The sequence below is a fragment of the Loxodonta africana genome, chromosome 9 (assembly GCF_030014295.1).
Source record: "Loxodonta africana isolate mLoxAfr1 chromosome 9, mLoxAfr1.hap2, whole genome shotgun sequence".
Lineage (NCBI taxonomy): Eukaryota > Metazoa > Chordata > Mammalia > Proboscidea > Elephantidae > Loxodonta > Loxodonta africana.
The window spans coordinates 50,624,629-50,643,697 of NC_087350.1; the positions used below are offsets into that span (position 1 = coordinate 50,624,629).

General features: G+C 46.9%; 1 protein-coding gene across 1 annotated transcript in view; it reads right to left on the reverse strand.

The window, feature by feature from the left end:
* Positions 1 to 14,617: 14,617 nt before the first annotated feature.
* OLFML2A (olfactomedin like 2A) overlaps positions 14,618 to 19,069 on the reverse strand; it is a 31,424-nt gene continuing 26,972 nt past the window's right edge. Inside the window, exon 8 of the mRNA XM_003407744.4 lies at positions 14,618 to 18,484. Coding sequence (XP_003407792.1) covers positions 17,880 to 18,484 — 605 coding nt within the window. The 3' untranslated portion in view covers positions 14,618 to 17,879. The remainder of the gene's footprint in view (positions 18,485 to 19,069) is intronic.

Genomic DNA, 19,069 nt, shown 5'->3' on the forward strand with positions numbered 1-19,069 from the left:
TTCCCAAGAAAGCTGATCCAAATCTGTCTTGGACAAAGTACAACCAGAATGCTCCTTAGAGGCAAGAATGGTGAGACTACATCTCACATACTTCGGACATGTTATCAGAAAAGATCAATCCCTGGAGAAGGACGTCATCATGCTTGGTAAAATAGAGGGTCACTATGTCAATCCAATCAATGATATGGATTGACACAGTGACTGCTACAATGGGCTTAAACATAACAATGATTGGAGGATAGTGCAGGACCAGGCAGTGTTTCGTTCTGTAGTACATAGGATCTCTATGAGTCGCAACTGACTCAGTGGCACCTAACTACAACAACAGAGAAGGCACCCTGAATTTGAACTTCTAGGCTCCTAAACTATGAAAAAATAAACTTCTGTTTGTTAAAGCCATCCACTTGTGGTATTTCTGTTACAGCAGCACTAGATAACTAAGGCAGCAGCCAACTCCTTTTCTGCCTCTGGCCACCGATGGGGAAGATAAGATATCCAGAATTGCTTCAGCCGTCTTGTACCGCTGAGGATGAGGACAGCATGTGAGTGTGGCTGAGCAAAAAGAGAGCAAGAATCTGGGTCCTCAATGATGTCATGGAGCCTTCGAAGAAACAGTCCTGGGCTTCCCTACCCAGGACTTCTTGTTACCTGAAGAAAACAAAAGCCCTTATTGTTTAAGCAATTTTGAGTTGGGTTTCGGGGATGTCGGTCTAGTTGAAAGTGGAGGATAGGAGGTTTGTCCTGCAGTAATTGCTAGCTGCTGTTTTCACTTGGATTGTGGGCTTACTAGAGATGGGGGAGGGCTGGTAGAGATTAGGAGGGGGAGGGTGGAGCTTCCTCCCCATGCCATCCATTACAGCCCATGAAAGGGAATAGCCTCTAACCCAAGAGGTCCTGGTGCTTGAATGCAGAGAGTAATGAAGAGTGCTAGGAGATGTGGCCAGGAAGGTGGGTACACATCTGTGTACATGTAAGCCACGTGTCAGCCCTGGCTGTCCCCAAATTGTCCTGCCACTCTTCAACATTCAACAAACTTGCAGCTGTGGGAACTGCCCCTTCAATAGTCCCGTGGATTCCTGGGGTGCTAAACTCCCTACAGGTGCCTGGGTGGCACAAACGGCTTGCACTAGAGAGCTAACCTAAAGGTTGGCTGTTAAAACCCACACAGCGACACCACAGAAGAAAGTCCTGGTGATCTGCTTCCAAAAAGATCATAGCCAAGAAAATCCTATGGGACAGTTCTACTCTGTAACACATGGTGTTGCTATGATCTGGAATCAACAGGACGGCAACAGGTTTTTGTTTTTGTTTTTTTTTTAACTCTCTGTAATGTCTTTGGCTTCCTAATTATCGCCCTGTTGTTGTTAGTTGCTGTTGAGTCAGTTCTGACTCATAGTGATCCTATGTACAACGGAACAGAACGCTGCCTGATCCTGTGCCATCCTTACAGTCATTGCTATGCTTGAGCCCATCATTGCAGCAACCGTGTCAATCCATCTCGTTGAGCGTCTTCCTCCCTTTCACTGACCGTCTACTTTACCAAACATGATGTCCTTCTCCAGGGACTGGTCCCTCCTGATAACACGTCCAAAGTGTGTGAGATGAAGTCTTGCCGTTCTCACTTCTAAGGGACGTTCTGGCTGTACTTCTTCCAAGATGGATTTATTCGTTCTTCTGGCAGTCCACGGTATATTCAGTATTCTTCGCCAACACCATAATTTAAATTCTTCGGCCTTCTTTATTCATTGTCCACTTTTCACATGTATATGAGGCAATTGAAGATACCATGATTTGGGTCAGGTGCACCTTAGTTCTCAAAGTAACATCTCTGCTTTTTAACACTTTAAAAAGTCTTTTGCAGAAGATTTGTCCAGTGCACTATGTTGTTAGATTTCTTGACTGCTGCTTCCATGGGCGTTGATTGTACATCCAAGTAAAATGAAATCCTTGACAACTTCAATCTTTTTTCCATTTATCATGCTGTTGCTTATGGATCCAGTTGTGAGGATTTTTGTTTTCTTTATGTTGATGTGTAATCCATACTGAAGGCTGTGGTCTTTGATTTTCATCAGTAAGTGCTCCAAGTCCTCTTCACTTGCAGCAAGCAAAGTGTGTCATCTGCATATCGCAGGTTGTTAATGAGTCCTTCCAATCCTGATGCTGCATTATTTTCATATAGTCCAGCTTCTTGGATTATTTGCTCAGTATACAGATTGAATAAGTATGGTGAAAGGATACAACCTTGACACACTTCTTTCTTGATTTTAAATCATGCAGTATGCCCTTGTTCTGTTCGAATGACTGCCTCTTGATCTATGTACAGGTTCCTTGTGAGCATAATTAAGTATTCTGGAATTCCCATTCTATGTAATGTTATCCACAATTTGTTGTGATCCACACAGTCAACTGCCTTTGCATAGTCAATAAAATAGTTCCATCAATTTTTTTTTCTTGAGCCATCATTCGTATACTACAAAATTTACCTTCTAAAGTGTAAAGTCAGTGGTTTTTAGTGTATTCATGGGGCTGTCTAACCATCGCCACTATCTTATTCCAGAACAGTTTCATCACCCCAAAAGAGACTCTGTACCCATTAGTAGTCACTCCTCATTTCCTCTTCCTTTCACCCCCTGGAAAGCACTAACCTATTTTCTATCTCTATGAATTTGCCTTTTCTGGACTTTCCATATAAACGGAATCATATAATATGTGACCTTTTGTGACTGGCCTCCCTTTCACACCAAGTGTTCTATCAGGTCATATTCTACACAGTTGTCTCTCTGGACATACACTAAGCCATGCCTCCATGTGCAAGAGCTGCTTCAGTCACCTCTTTTTAAAAAGCACTCTTTCATCTCTCTAACCCTGGTGGCGTAGTGGTTAAGAACTACAGCTGCTATCCAAAAGGCCAGTGATTTGAATCCACCAGGCACTCCTTGGAAGCCCTATGGGGCAGTTCTACTCTGTCCTATATGGTCACTATGAGTTGGAATTGGCTCGATGGCAAGGGGTTTGGTTTTTGGTATATGTACATGAAATTTTATAGAAATAAAACCATGTTGTACATGTAATTTTTAATCCGGTTTTTTAAAATTCAATAAAGTACAATGAACATCTTTCTCTGTCGCTACAGATCTGCGTAGCCCTTTTTCACTGTCTGCAGAGTAAATCACGTGGTTAAAAAAGTAAGCTCTGGCTCAGCCCAGTGGTCAGGCGCTTAGGTCCAGGAGGAAGGGTGACTAGTACCCTCTGGATGGATCTTCACTGCATTTCCATGTTTTCGTGAGTATAAACAATGATGAGATGAACATCTTTGTGCATGTATTTCCTTAGAGTAAATTCCTCAACATGGGATTGCAGGTCAAATGGTATACATGTTTACTTTTAAAATATTCTCTCAAATTGTTCTTTAAAAAGGTCAGATCAGAAAGGCTGTGCACTGTGGCCTCTAGACTCAGACTGCTTAGGTTTAAAAAAATTTTTTTTATTGTGTATCAGGTGAAAGTTTACAGAGCAAATTAGTTTCCCATTTGATAGTTGGTACATAAAGTGTTTCGTGACATTGGTTTCGTTCCCCACAATGTGCCTGCGCTCCCCGCATTTCCATCCTAGTTTCCCTGTTTCCTTTGGTCTTGAGTTGTTACCCCTTACTGCCTTCTCACCTTTGCCCCTGTAAAATGTTGCCCTTTTGATCTCATATAATTGCTTGTTCGAAGAAGCACATTCCTCTCAGGTGTTATCGTTTATTTTGTGGGCTTGTCTATGGCTTGGCTGAAGGATGGACTCCAGGAACGGCTTCAGTTCCAATTCAGAAGTGTGTCTTCGGGCCATGGTCTCGGAAATTCCTCCAGTCTCTGTCAGATCAGTAAATCTGGCCTTTTTCGTGAATTTGATTTTTTGTTCTGCAATTTTTCTCCTACTCTCTCCGAGACCCTCTGTTGTCATTTCAGTCAGAGCGGTCAGTAGTGGTAGCTGGGCACCATCTAGTTCTCCTGGTCTCGGGGTCATGTACGCTGTGATTCATGTGGTCCACCAGACCCCTGGACTGATTGCTCCCTTGGTCTTTGGTTTTCTTGATTCTGCTTTGCTCAGGGTGGTAAGAGACCAGTAGCTGTGTCTTAGATGGCCACTACCAAGCTTTTAAGACCCCAAACACTACTCACCAAAGTAGGATGCAGAACTTTGTCTTTATGAACTATGCTGTGCCAATTTATATAGGTGTCCCCCAAGTCTATGATACTTCATCTTCGAGCCTAGGAACTTCGTCTCATGAGGTATTTGGTTGTGTCTGTGGCCCTTGTGTGCTCTATTGTCTATATTAATATATAAGCAGCATCTACAGTTATACATGTAGAAATAGCCATCACCAAACCTATATTTGCAGGTGGATGTTTTCCCTTATACCCTCCCACACCTCTTAGCGTATCTACCTATGTATCCATTTGTGAATTAGTGTTTGCTAATACTGTTGCTGCACGATTGTCCATGCTATAGTAATTTTCATTGTTGCTTTTTTTCTTTCATTTCTCTTAATGTCCTTCCATGCCTTGGTCATTTTTTTTTTTTTTTACTTCACTCGTATTATGTATTGCCTTTCCCTTCACCAACATTAGCATGTGTCTTCTACCTATTTGATAATTTCCCCTCCCTCCCCACCCTACATTCCTGGTAACCATAAAAGAAAGGTTTTTTTTTGTGTGTGTAAACCTTTTCTTGATTTTTTATAATAGTGATCTCATAAAATATTTGTCCTTTTGTGATTGACTTATTTCACTCAGCAGAGTGTCCTCCAAATTCATCCATGCTGTGAGAAGTTTTGCAGATTTGTCATTATTTTTTATCATTATGTGCTATTCCATTGTGTGTATGTACCACAGTTTGTTAATCCATTCATCTGTTGGTGGGCACTTAGATTGTCTCCATCTTTTTGCTATTGTGAATAATGCTGCAATAAACATGGGTGTGCATATGTCTATTTGTGTAATGACTCTTATTTCTTTAGGGTATACACCTGGGAGTGAGATTGCTGGGTCGCAGGGACTGCTTAGGTTTTAATCCCTTCTCTACTGTTAATTAACGAAGGACCTTAACCTATCTGCATCTCAGTTTCCTTACTTATGGAATGGGGATGATGAAAGTACCAATGACAACGAATTGTTGTGAGAATTAAATTAGGGTAATGCATGTAAAACCAGTTGCTATTGATTTGATTACAACCCATGACGACCCCATGTGTGTCAGAGTAAAAATGTGCTCTGTAGGGTTTTTAATGGTTGACTTTTTAGAAGTAGATTTCCAGGCTTTTCTTCCAAGGCACCTCTGGATAGACTCCAACCTCCAACCTTTCAGTCAGCAGCCCAGTGTGTTAACAGTTTATATCACTCATTGCCTTGGAAGAAAGGCCTGGTGATCTACTTCTGAAAAATCAGCCACTAAAAACCTTATGCAACACAATTCTACTCTGACACACATGGGGTCTCCACGAGTCAGAATAAACTCCACAGCAATTTTTTTTTTAAGAGACTTGACAATTAAATGCAATGTGTTATCCTGAATTATATCATGGACTAGAAAAAAATTGCTCTAATGGACATTATTGGAACAGTTAGCCAAATTCAAAGGAGCCCTGGTTGCACAATGGTTAAGAGCTTGGCTGCTAACCAAAAGGTCACAGTTTGAATCCACCAGTCACTTCTTGGAAACCCTGAGTGGGGTAGTTCTACTCTGTCCTATAGGCTTGCTATGAGTCGAAATCGACTGGATGGCAGTGGGTTTTTTTTTTTTTTTTTTAATAATTTTTACTGTGCTTTAAGTGAAAGTTTGCAAATCAAGTCAGTCTGTCACACAAAAACTTATGTACACCTTGCTACATACTCCCAATTACTCTCCCACTAATGAGACAGCCCGCTCCCTCCCTCCACTCTCTCTTTTCATGTCCATTCCACCAGCTTCTAACCCCCTCTACCTTCTCATCTCCCCTCCGGGCAGGAGATGCCAACACAGTCTCAAGTGTCCACCTGATCCAAGTAGCTCACTCCTCACCAGCATCCCTCTCCAACCCATTGTCCAGTCCAATCCATGTCTGAAGAGTTGGCTTCGGGAATGGTTCCTGTCCTGGGCCAACAGAAGATCTCAGGGCCATGACCACCAGGACCCTTCTAGTCTCATTCAGGCCATTAAGCCTGGTCTTTTTATGAAAATTTGGGGTCTGCATCCCACTGTTCTCCTGCTCCCGTAGGGATTCTCTGTTGTGTTCCCTGTCAGGGCAGTCATTGGTTGTGGCCGGGTACCATCTAGTTCTTCTGGTCTCAGGATGATGTAGTCTCTGGTTCATGTGGCCCTTTCTGTCTCTTGGACTCATAGTTATCGTGTGTCCTTGGTGTTCTTCATTCTCCTTTGATCCAGGTGGGTTGAGATTCATTGATGAATCTTAGATGGCCTCTTGCTAGCGTTTAAGACCCCAGACGCCACTCTTCAAAGTGGGATGCAGAATGGGTTTTTTGTTTGTTTTAGCCAAATTCAAATAAGATCTGAAGTCTGTTGTTTTTAGGTACCATTGGGTCGATTTTGACTCATAGCAACACTATGTTATAGAGTAGAACTGCCCCATAGGGTTTTCCAGGCTGTGTGTGGCACAGTGGTTAAGCACTTTGCTGCTAATCGAAAGATTGGCAGTTCGAACCCACCAGCTGCTCCTTGGTAACGCTATGGGGCAGTTCTATTCCATGAGTCGGAATTGACTTGATGGCAATGGGTACAGGTATATATGTGTGTATATATATATATATATATATATATATTTATATACACACACACGTATATGTATATTTGTTGTTGTTGCTATTAGTTGCTGTTGAGTTGGCTCTGACTCGTGGTGACCGCATGTGTATAGAGTAGAAGCTGCTCCATAGGGTTTTCAAGACTGTGACCTTTTGAAGCAGATCGCCAGGCCTATCTTCTGAGGTCTCTCTGGGTGGGTTCGAACCACCAACATTTTGGTTAGTAGTTAAGCATTTAACTGTTTGGGCCGCCACACACACACAGACAGAAACAGAGAGAGGGAAATCAGGTTAGGTTTTTGGTAAATTGAAAGATTAAATAACTGATTGCCTTTAGGAGAGGAGGGATGGGGGAAGCCCCATAGGCCTCTGGTGGGGCAGAGACACTCGTGAGTGCCTGGCCTTTGAAGAAGCCAAGCTCTGCACACAGCAGTGCCTGGAAGCCTCTCCTGTGTCTTGCTGACAAGGGAATTTGTCTTGGAGTGGCCAATTAGGAGAGAGCACAGGGAGAACTCCCCTCTGCTAGGGCAGCTTAGAACTAATCCCATCAGTGTGGTTGGGGGTGAGCAGGATAACAGTTTTGCTAAGCTGTACTTCAGGGTTCATTGGAAGTTTACCAGCTCCCTCTGGTTTGTTAAACTCACTCATGGCAAAGGAAGTGAGGTCTCTGGACAGGCTCTTCTAATCTTGTGAGTCTCAGAACAGGGTTTTCAGTTTGACTTTCCAAGCTTCGTTGAATCCTCACATCTTGGTTTTTGAAAGTCCTCAGGTTGATGGGGCTTGATGTTGGGACGTTTGGAAGTGAGTGGCCATGGACAAGACTGGGAAGGTGAGCAGAACCCAGATCAAGGAGGTCTTGAAAGTCATCCTCAGAGCAATGTGAGGCATCTGTGGGACAGTGATAGGTAATGCAGTAAATTGGTCAAATTCTCATGTTAGAAAATTCACTCTAGCAGCTGAAGTTGCAGATCAGAGGGTGAAGAGAGACTAGAAGCAGAAAGGTCTGTGCAGAGGCTGTCACACAAATTTAGGCAAAAACTAGAGTGAGAAGTGCCATCATTTAGACCTTGTTCTATAATAGAAATGGCCAAATACAGCACATATTTTACACCTAAACTTCTTATACTCACGACAGACATTGCTAATTGTTCAGAATCCCCCCTTTGCACTGGGCCAGAGCGGTCAGCTCACATCACAGCCACTGCCAATTGATTGGAGTAGGCACACTCTGTGAAAGAACTTGCCCTCCCTGATCTCTGTTATAGGAGCCCTGGTGGTGCAGTGGTTAAGAGCTGGGTTGCTAACCGAAAGATCAGTTTTTCTAAGCCACCAGCCACTCTATGGCAGACTACTTCTGTAAAGATTACAGCCTCGAAAACTATGGCAATGGGTTTGGTTTTTTGGTTTTTGCTCTCTGTTATTTAAGGCAAAGAGAGTCATGAGTTTTTTTTTTTTTTTAACTTTTATTGAGCTTCAGGTGAACGTTTACAAATCAAGTCAGACTGTCACATGTAAGTTTATATACACCTTACTCCGTACTCCCACTTGCTCTCCCCCAATGAGTCAGCCCTTCCAGTCTCTCCTTTCTTGACCGTTTTGCCAGCTTCTAACCCTCTCTATCCTCCCATCCCCCCTCCAGACAGGAGATGCCAACACAGTCTCAAGTGTCCGCCTGATATAATTAGCTCACTCTTCATCAGCATCTCTCTCCCACCCACTGTCCAGTCCCTTCCATGTCTGATGAGTTGTCTTCGGGGATGGTTCCTGTCCTGTGCCAACAGAAGGTTTGGGGACCATGACCGCCGGGATTCCTCTAGTCTCAGTCAGACCATTAAGTATGTTTTTTTTATGAGAATTTGGGGTCTGCATCCCACTGATCTCCTGCTCCCTCAGGGGTTCTCTGTTGTGCTCCCTGTCAGGGCAGTCATCGACTGTGGCTGGGCACCAGAGAGTCATAAGTTTTGAGGGAGCACTGTGCTTGCTGACAATTCACTTTGGGTCTGATTGGTCAGATCCTAAGGCCCTGAGGGTCAGTGTGAGGGTGATAACTTAAGCCCGTCTGCCAAGTCGTCCTTCTATGTGCCCTGCATGTTCCCATTTACAGAGATTTTTCACATCCCTTATTTCATTTCAACCTCACAACATTCCTGGAAGGTCAAGGTTGTCATCCTCATTTTACAGATGAGGAAACTAAGGTCAGAGATGTCAGGTATTGAGCCGAGGTCCCACAGGTGTTAGGTGGCAGAACTGGGATTCAAACCGAGATCTGTCTGACTGCAAAAGCCCCAGCCTCTTCCATAGGAAGCTTGTTCCAGGCTGCAGCAGCCGTTTGCATCTGTCGGGGCCTCATGCAGAAAAGCCAGGAGAGGTTAGGGCTGACACCGTAGTTACAATGACCTTCCCTGTCAATAAAATTCCTGGCTTAAAAAGACCTGGGAAACTTGATTTTTTTGAATCACCCTTGCCTAATCTACTCTGGCTCCTGAACCATGGGGGAGGGGTGGGAGTCCTCTGCAGGGGTGAGGGTGGTGGGGGTGGGGAGAGTATGCACAGATGGTGATGGGTGGAGAGGCCTCTTGCTGATGAAGAGAATGAAGTTTCTGTCCCTGCACAGTTGGAATAAGGGCCCTGAAGCCAAGCAGCCAGGGCCAGGGTGGGGCCAGCCAACCTCTGGCATGTGAAATGCCACCCCACGCTCATGGCAGATAGTCTTGGTGATAATTCTTCCTGCTGGCAGGCGTACATTCTGAAAGCCCTGTCTGTTCCTGTCCTACGGGGTCCCTGCAGGAATGTGGGGGGTCAAGGGGCTGGTCCTCAAGGGATGTGGGCAAAGTTCAGACTGGGCCGGGTGGGTGGGGCAGCGTCTGGGCACTACTCGGGGGCACAGGGAGCCTTTGTGTACTGTGCCCTGACCTCCCTCCACAGATGCCCCATTGGCGGGCACAGCTGACACGCCAGGCTAAGACCGGCTTTCTCTGCTCTCTCTTCTGGGCCAGCTGTGGTGGGGGATGCTTTCCTGAGTCCAGCCTGGCATCTGACCGGCCTCCTCTTTCTCTGGCCTTTCCTGGTGCCCTAAAACAGTCTCCAGGTTGTGCTCATCATGTCCAGTTCATGCTAGCTTCGGGGTGCTCCTTCTGAGCAGCAGTAGCGGGTGGGCAGGGTGGATTAGCTAATAGACAAGGTAAGCAGGGTGTTTACCTTGCTTAGGAAATCATCTGTAGTGAGCAATTGTTCACTACAGATCAATACATAAGCACAAGTAAGCCTGTGCTTACTTTGCTTACTGGATTATCTGTCTCTGGGTGTAGGGCAGGGTTCTTTCAACCCCGGATGCACAGCACAATCACCTGGGGAGCTCTTAAAGCATACCAAATTTTTGATTGAAAGACTAATTTGTGCTGTAAACTTTCACCTTAAGCACAAAGCAAAAAACAAACAACAACAACAAAAAACCCACACCAAAGCCTGGGCCTCGCCCCCAGAGACTCTGGTATATCGGTCTGGGGTGGCGTCTGGGCATTGATATCTTTTAAATCTCCCCAACGATTCTGATGTGAGCCAGGGTTGAGAACTACTGACGTGGTGTTTTGAGAGCATAGTGCTGCGGCTCAGTGACCTTGAACACATGATGTAGCCATCTGTGCCTCAGCTTCCTCGTTTGTGAAATGGTGATGACAACAGTACCTATTTTACAGGGATCTTGGGAGGATTTAATGAGATAATGCCATAAAGACATAGCACCATACCTGGCATAAAACAAACACTCAGATGTTGTAGTTCCTATGGATAAAAATGGATAGTTATTATTATTTCTTCCTTTCGCACCCCAGCCAAAGGGAGATTTTAGGGCCTTGAAGTTCTAGAAAGAAAGTCAGGGGGTGAGGATTCAAAGCCTCTTCAAGGACCGTTTTATTAGAGGTGAACCAGAGGGGGTGCTTTGCTGTGCCACTGAGGCTTGTCGGGAGGTGTTGGGTCTTCTATGGCTCTGTGGCTCTAGGAGAAGCCCATACTCTAAGCAAAGCCTGTGGAGCGCCTTAGTACTCATGGCTCTTGGAGCACCAAAAACACTGGCGGGGGAGTGTGGTCTTGTCTGGTGCCCCACTGCCTTGCAATCCCTCCAGGGTAGGTCTCAGCTTGGTGGCCCTGCACCTGGCACACAATTGTTCTTGTGTTGTGTGTTGTCGAGTCGATTCTAACTCAAAGTGACCCTATAGGGAGCCCTGGTGGTGCAGTGGTTAAGAGCTCGGCTACTAACCAAAAGGTCGGCGATTTGAATCCACCAGCCACTCCTTGGAAACCCTGTGGGGGAGTTCTACTCTGTCCTATAGGGTCTCTATCAGTTGGAATTGACTCAACAGCAACAGGTTTGGTTTGATTTTGGTTAGTGACCCTATATGACAGAGTAGAACTGCCCTATAGGGTTTCCTAGAGTGTAATCTTTATGGGAGAAGATCATTAGGTCTTTTCTCCCTTGGAGCAGCTGATGAGTTCGAACCGACCTCCTTTAGGTTAGCAGCCGAGCACTTAACCATTGCACCACAAGGGGTCAATGTCAGTATTGTGTAGTCAACAGGGCATAGTATGAAGACCTGCCAAGGGAGCTGGTCATTTCTCTGAGAAGGGAATTAACTGTTCACAATACAGTAGCTACTGCTTCCTGAATGCCTACTCTGTGCTAGGCATCATGCTAAGAACTTACACCTCATGACTGCTCTATGTGGCAGGTGATGTTGTCAATTGAGCGGGTGAGGGTCAGAGATAAGTCTGCCTGGTGGCTGAACCCACTGCTCCCTATGGCCTTGGGGTTCTGTTGGCCACTAGCTGCCTTGAACAAGAGGAATCTGGACACAGAGTTACGGGCCATTCCCATCCAGCGCCGTGAGAGTATTGTCTCCACGGACAACAGAAATGCTCTCATTTTCTTTGCTGCATTTTTCTCTGAAGATGGATTTTCTCTTTTTCATAGAACTGCAGGGTGGAGAGTCATTGAATATATCCTTTCTGCTTTCCAGCCTTAATCTGTGATTGCATTCTAGAGAGCTCTGTATGGAACCTGACTTACGGATGAGTGCAACAAATATTGTTAGGTGCTGTCGAGTCAGTTCTGATTCATTGCGACCCTATGAATGACAGAACAAAACACTGCCTGACCCTGCGCCATCCTCACAATTGTTGCTATGTTTGAGCCCATTGTTGCAGTCACTGTGTCAATCCAAATATTGCTGCTTAAATAAATAAAAGAAGTGTTATTTCTCCAGTGGCCATGACTTCAGAGCCAAGGTTGGCTTTCTCAGGAGATCACGTATGAACTTGCCTAAGGTTCTGACACAGAGTACTCAGTTATTCTGTAGACATTTGTTAAGAGTTTCCTGTGTGTCAACAGCTTGTGGTAGACATAGCTGGGAATATGCTCCGCTGTCATGGAGAGAGACCCTATAAGCAAGTAAACTAATAAATGTTCGTTAGTGAAAAGAGATCCTCCACCTGTCAGTTTGTTGTACTGTGGTGGCTTGCATGTTGCTATGATGCTGGAAGCTATGACACTGGTATTTCAAATACCAGCAAGGTCACCCACAGTAGACATTTCAGTGCAGCTTCCAGACTAAGACAGACTAGGAAGAAAGACCTGGAGATTTACTGCTGAAAATTAGCCAATGAAGCAGCACAACAGGACACTATGTTGTCCAATATAGTGCTTGAAGACGAGCCCCCTATGCTGGAAGGCCCTCAAAATACACAGTGGCCACAACAATGGACTCTAGATATTGTGGAGATGGTACAGGACCAGGCAATGTTTCATTCTGTTGTCCATGGGGTTGCCATGAGTCAGAGCTGACTCAACAGCAACCAACGGCAGTGAAAAAGAGATGAAGGAATGCGTGACTGGGAACACCTTTATATTCAGCCTTGAGGGACAGCCTTCCTAAAGAGGTGACATTTCAGCAGAGACCTGAATGACCAGAAAGAGGCACCCATGCACAGGTGTGGGTACCAATGTACCAGGCAGAAGGAGCAGCTGATCCAAAGACCCTACTGGTCGAGGTCTTGGGCCAGGGAAGATGGGGCAGTGGGGAACAGATGGGACTGGGGCTGGAGAAAGGGCCTGAAGGAAGAGGCTACAGTTCAGGCTACCTAAAGCTCAGCCATGTTTGGCCTACTTGGACCAGGGTAAGCCCCAGTGGGATCTGTGGCAGGCATGGCACTGAGCTTCTGGCTGGTCTGTCCCCTGGGGAGTGGGACTCTGTCATTGCCAGAAGCCACCTGGACCATGCCCAGCTCCCAGGTGAGGGAGGGGGTCTGCAGAGGCTGGGTAGCTTAGTGGAGAGCTGTGTGTGTATGTATACGTGCCTGTGGAGGAGGAAGAGGGAGTTGATCCGAATCCACATTGGCCATGGGTGGTACCTAAGTCGCCTTCTGAAGGGACCTTGAGTCATTCCCTTTCAATCTCATCCATCTGATTACATCGAGGACAAAGTCTATGTGTGCTGGTTTGCCCTTAATATCTCTCGAACACTTGCTACTTGCTAATCCTCCCTTTTAACAAAGGACCATCATGGGGCCTGGGGCTCAGGGAGGCACAGTATCTACCTAAATGCATCAGCACTGTTTTGCTTTCAATGTACCATCCTGATTACTTCTACTTGTAGTCATTGATACTGGTTTTCGTTTCACTGTCGTAATATAAAGCTTCCTTTATGTCGTAATATAAAGCTTCCTTTAAAACAAAAAATAAAATTTTTTTTGGTAATAGCTTATAAAGCTTCCTTTTCAAATAAAATTAGTTTAGTAAAACGAATAGAATCATTTAAAAGAGATTTAGTAAATCATACTGCAGATGGTAAAGGGAAATGGCAAAGATCATAGAGAGGGTGCCTGAGGGATTAAAGTTTGGGAAACATGGGACTAAATGTTTTCCAAGCCTCCCTCCCCAACTCCATGCCAGTCTCTTGGTCCCAGGAAAACATTTCTTTTTGTTCTTACTTCTCCCTCAGCCCCGCCTTCTCTGAACCAGGAGCAGTGCACATGTTGACTCTCTCTCTGGGGAAAGGGGCAGCAGACAGTGCCTGAAACCCTTGGAAATGGGCTCATTGTTCCTCTCCACCCAGAAGGGTCTGGTTTTCAGCCTGGGTTGGATTTTTCCACAATAGCTCATCATTCAGATCAGCTTCCAGCAACGGTATAGAGACGAGGCCAATTCTTAGCTCATAACAACAACAACAAAGTATTAAACATATGCGTTATGATAAAGATGCAGACCACAACATTTAGTGAAGAAATTTAAACCAAGCTTTTCATTATGTTTTATTTTGGTATATGACACCTTGTTGCAAAAAGGTATTGTGGCAACTTATAAAAACACACAAAATACAATAGAATAAAAATAAAGAGTAAAGGTAAAATCAGAATGCCAAAATGAAGCCAGAGCCCAGGAGAAGCCTCAGTACAATTTTTAAAAACCATCTCAGATTTGAGTTTGCACTTCCCAGTGGCCAAAGTAAAGAAAATGACTGGTTACAAATTCCCAACAACAGTTAGTTTAGGGCTTTGGTATGAACAGACCTGGTTTAAATCTTGACTGAACTACTTATTAGATACATGACCCTGAGCAGGTTGCTTAACCTCCTGAACTTCAGGTTGATCACCTGTAATGGAGAAAGTAATGCCAACCTTGGGGGTTCCTGTGGATGAGCGATATGTCCGTAAAGGTGCCTTCTAGCTCTAGGAGGGTGCTGCTTAGGCTCTCCGCTGCCCCTTGACCTAAGTCATATGTCCTCAGTGGTAAAAGAGTTAACATCCCTACTCTCCGTGTGCAGCATGTTAAGGCAGAACCACATTCAAACCCAGGGCTCCCTGACTCCGCCCAGTGCTGTGTCCTTCTGTCACCAGAATGGTTTCCAGTGCCACAGGCAGTCATGGAGGAAGAGATGGTTTGGAACACATGGGCTTTCAGGAGCCCTCAAATCATTCCCAGGGAAACCACTGGCCTCACCTTTTGTCCTGCCCTCCAAGGCAGGGGCTCCCTGGTTTCCTCCCCAGACAGAGCAGATTAAGTTCAGAGCCTGGGAATGTCCAAGAAGGAGTCAAAGGTGGTAGCCAGACCCCCTTCATGTATCATGTTGTTCAGGAAACACCAGAGCCAGCTTCTTATGCCCTGACAATGGAGGTCAGTAGAGAAACACTGGCCCTTCCCACTCTAGGTCTTTCCTTATTTGAGGTACCTGTTGCCAAAGGTAAGAAAGCCCAGGGGTGGGTTAAAAAAAGCTTTAGAGCTTACGAGTCCTCCCACAACAGATACCCTTCCCTGCCTCCCCTCACTGACAGGACAAAATCAGTTGTCTTAGAATTTTCATTTCTCTGTTAATTTATACTCAGCTTTGTTCCAAACATGTTTGGAGGCAGTCACTCCTTGGCTAGGCATTCAAGGCTTTTTACACACTGGCCCCTACCTCCTCCTTGGATGTGATTTGTGGTCTGGCCACACTGGATGAAAACAATGGCCACTTCTGGAGTTGCTACTAGAGCGGTGCCATATAGTGGCAAAGAACTTGCTACAACCAGCCCTGAAATCCTGACTGCCATGGACTAAGCTGCTGTGTGACCCTCAGTAAAGTTCTTCACCTCAGTTTTCTCATCTGTCAAATGGGCACATTCAGAGTATATACCTTCCACTGTTGTGAAGATACCAAAAGAACATACATGCAGTAGCATATCATAGGTGCTCAATCGACAATGGCAGTCATGTTCTCTGACTTGACAACCTGGCTCTCCACTTCCTGCCTACATGATAAGCGATTTAACTTCTCTGGGCTCCAGTTTGACTATCTGTAAAATGAGGACAACTATACCTACCCCATAACCCACGTTCAAGGGTCTGAAAGCAGAAGGGGCTTAGCGAATGTTTGGGGGCTGAAACCCACACCATTTCTGATGCTGCTCACCTCCCCCATAAAGCAACTCTTTAGGTTTCAAAATCTGCCCATTCTAACTTTCCCTTTTTTTGGACTAATGAAGAGGGGCCTGAATACTTCTCACATGGCTGGGCTGTGATATCACGGAGGCACAGTCTTGTAAAACCCACACCCAGAGCCAAGGGAAGCACCGTAGCCTCGCAGCCCTCTTCAGAGCCTGTAAGTGGAAACACGGTGCCGGTTGGGTGGGGGAGCTGGATGTGTCTGCCACTATGAGTCAGGCCGTGCTCCACTGGGTGTCATCCTCCTTTATTTCAGGGGTTAGTTACAGCTTCAACAGAACCTCACCTGACAATGCTTGAAAGAAATGTATTCTGCACAAAATTCATTTCTTTCCACATTGCAGCCTTCCTCTCACAAAGGCTGTCATCTTTCACAGCCCAGAGGGTTGTGCAGCTGAATTTACTAACATGGCAGCTGGTGTACAAATATTCAGATGTCCCGGAAGCCAGCACGGTAGCAGAGTGGGGGGAGCAGGGAAGGTCCAGGGGATGTGCAGGGATTAGCAGTAAATACCCTTCCAAGGTGCTGGGTGGTCTATTTGCCTTCCCAGGCAGAGCTGCCCCTAGGTCATAGACAAAGCCCTTCTGAAAACAAGAGTGCTGTGTCCTGTTCCCAGTGTGACCTCCAGCAGCCTGCTAAACCTTCTGGGCCTGTTCCCCTGTTGGTGAAACAGGGAATTGGATTAGAGAATTTCTTTCCAGCTGTAAAGCTACTGTTCAAAGCAGACAAGGGGCAGTCTTGAAGGTCTTGTCCTTGTGGGGCCGCCTGGGTCTATGGCTCCAGGGGCCCATCAGCAGTACCTGGTGAGGTGGTCCTCTTGTACATCCTCAACCCCACGTCCTGGGCTTGGGCAGCCCTGTCTGTGACGCCACTCCAATATCTCTGAAACCAGGAAAAGCCCTACCCATGTACCTCCACTCCTTCCCTTTTTAATCCTACCCTCTGGTCTGTAACCAGAAGATTCAATGCCTCCCCTGGACCCTCTGCCTTCCCCAACTTCCCCAGGCAGCTGGGCCACCCCCGAGATGACCAGGTTAGGCCTGACAAAGAGGGAACCTGCTCCATCCTGGCCCACCCCAGCTTCAGGCCTAGCTTACAGCAGACCTGGAGGTATCCCTGAGTGTGTAGAGGTTGTAAGCTCAAAGGCCCAGAGAGGAAGGACAAGGTGGACCCCAGGCACAGAGGCTCTAAGAGGGACCAGGGAGGAGACCTAAGCACTGGGTATGTGGCCAAAACCAGCACTTCTGGGTGGAGAGGGAGCCTCAGGGCCCAGCCCATCTCCCCACCCTGGTGGAGTTGCTGCTGGCAAGCAGCTGCCTACAGCCTTCTCAGCTGCTGCTGCAGAAACAAATGACGGCACTGATGAAGAATAAGAGAAAAATAAAAATGAGTACTGAAGGGAGGGGGCCTTGGAAAGGGGGCCAATATTTTCTCTTGGGATGTGGTTTCTACTCAGTGGTTGAGTGACGGTGGAGGTTTGGAATGTGGCCGGACAGCCGTTGGAGTGGAGTGGGGTGGAGTAGGGGTGGGGGGCTGGCCAAAGGGGCCTGAAGTCCAGGGCCACCAACAGCTCAGCTGGAATTGGGGCCTGCGGTAGCGGGCATAGCCAGGGTCTCCACCCAACACTAGTGCATTGGCCCCAAATGTCTCTGGTTTTGCAAGGTCCTGGGGAGTGAGAGAGAATTGTGAGAACAAGACAGACTCAGGGGATAGGGCTGGAGAGTAGGAGAGACCATGGTCAAATCTCCTCTGTAAAATGAAGCTGTTGTGAGCGCCTGGATTCACCTGCTTGATCCAAACTGAGAAGTTAGGCAAGGGGCAATGTCTCCCTGAGCCTCAGTCTCCTCATCTGTTAAATGGGGAAAACGATCTCTACCTCCAAGGGTGGTGTTGGGAGGATTAAATGGGTAAATGCATGTAAAGCTCTGGGCACAGTGCTATAAGTGGAAGCGAGTATTATTCCACTGGGTGCTAAGGAAGCTCTATTTGGCTACCGCCACATGCCTAGCACCTAGCTCTGGGCCTGGCACCCAATAAATATTTGTTGACAGGGTCCTTTGCAGGAGTTGCTGTGGGTAACCCCTACCCTCCACTGTCACCCCCGTCCTGGGAGGGCAGGTGTTCCCGCTCAGACCACAAAGTGAAGGGTGTAGGTAAGTTGGTGGCCATTGTCCCAGGCATACAGCACCCGTTCCTTGGGGTTGTAGTCGATCTGGGTGGTGTAGGCGTGCTCGTTGAGGAACGGCAGCTGGGGGCGAGCGTCGGTGCCTGTGTGTGTGTCGAAGGCGTAGGCGACGTGGCCTTCATGCTGGTTGTACGTGTCCACCGCATACAGGATGCCGCACACCAGGAAGCAGTTCCCATACGAGTTGCGTCGCAGCCGCGTCTTCCACGTGGTCTCCCGGTGCACAGAGAGGTCGCCGGGATCCAGGCGGCTCAGCACGATCACCTCGGGCTGGGCCTCGTCGTGGTCATCCACGGTGGGGTAGATAACCCACAGGCCACTCTCGTCCACTGCGAAGTCGATGTCCGAGTGGCCGCGCCACTTCCAGGGCGTAGTGTCCTCGTACACCACGTCTGGCAGGAGCGCCCAGGAGGCCACGAAGCGCTGCCGCAGGTCGTACTTTATAATGTTCTTGGTGAAGGCACGGTTGTAGTAGAAGGCGCCCTGGTATACCACATGGCCCGTGCCGATCCAATTGTAGGGCAGCTTGTACATGTTGCTCCAGCGGCCTGTGTATGGAGGGCGGATGGTTACACCAGTCTGCCTACCAAGCCCCAGTCCACCCCACATACCTGTGAAGCCGCCAAGAGCTCCCGAGTAGCCCTGCCAGCAATTGACACTGAGCTGTACTTTAAGTCTGGAGCTGTGCTAATCATCTTAGTACATCAGAACAGCCCCACGAGGGAGGTCCTATTATCATCTTCTTGGCCTATGAAGAAAATGAGGCTCACAGGGCTCAAAATCCCCCCGTTACAGGATGGCCCAGCCAGAATTTAGACACAGGCTGATGTCAGGATCCATGTTTTGTCTCAGAGCCTTTGTGCGTGCTGTTCCTTCTGTTGACTGCCATTCCCCATCCAATTTGCCTGGAGAATTTCTACTTATATTTCAGAGCCCTCAGCCAATGCTACCTCCTCCAGGAAGCCTTTCCTGACCTCCCCAGGCTGAGGAAGGGGCTGCTCCTCCGGATTCACATAACCTTTTGTCTTGGCACTTATCACCTGCTTCCTCCACCAGCCTCGGGCAGGAACCAGGACTATTTTGACCTGGTAGAGGAAGAACTTTAGCTGTTCTGGCCCATACCTTGTGACTCC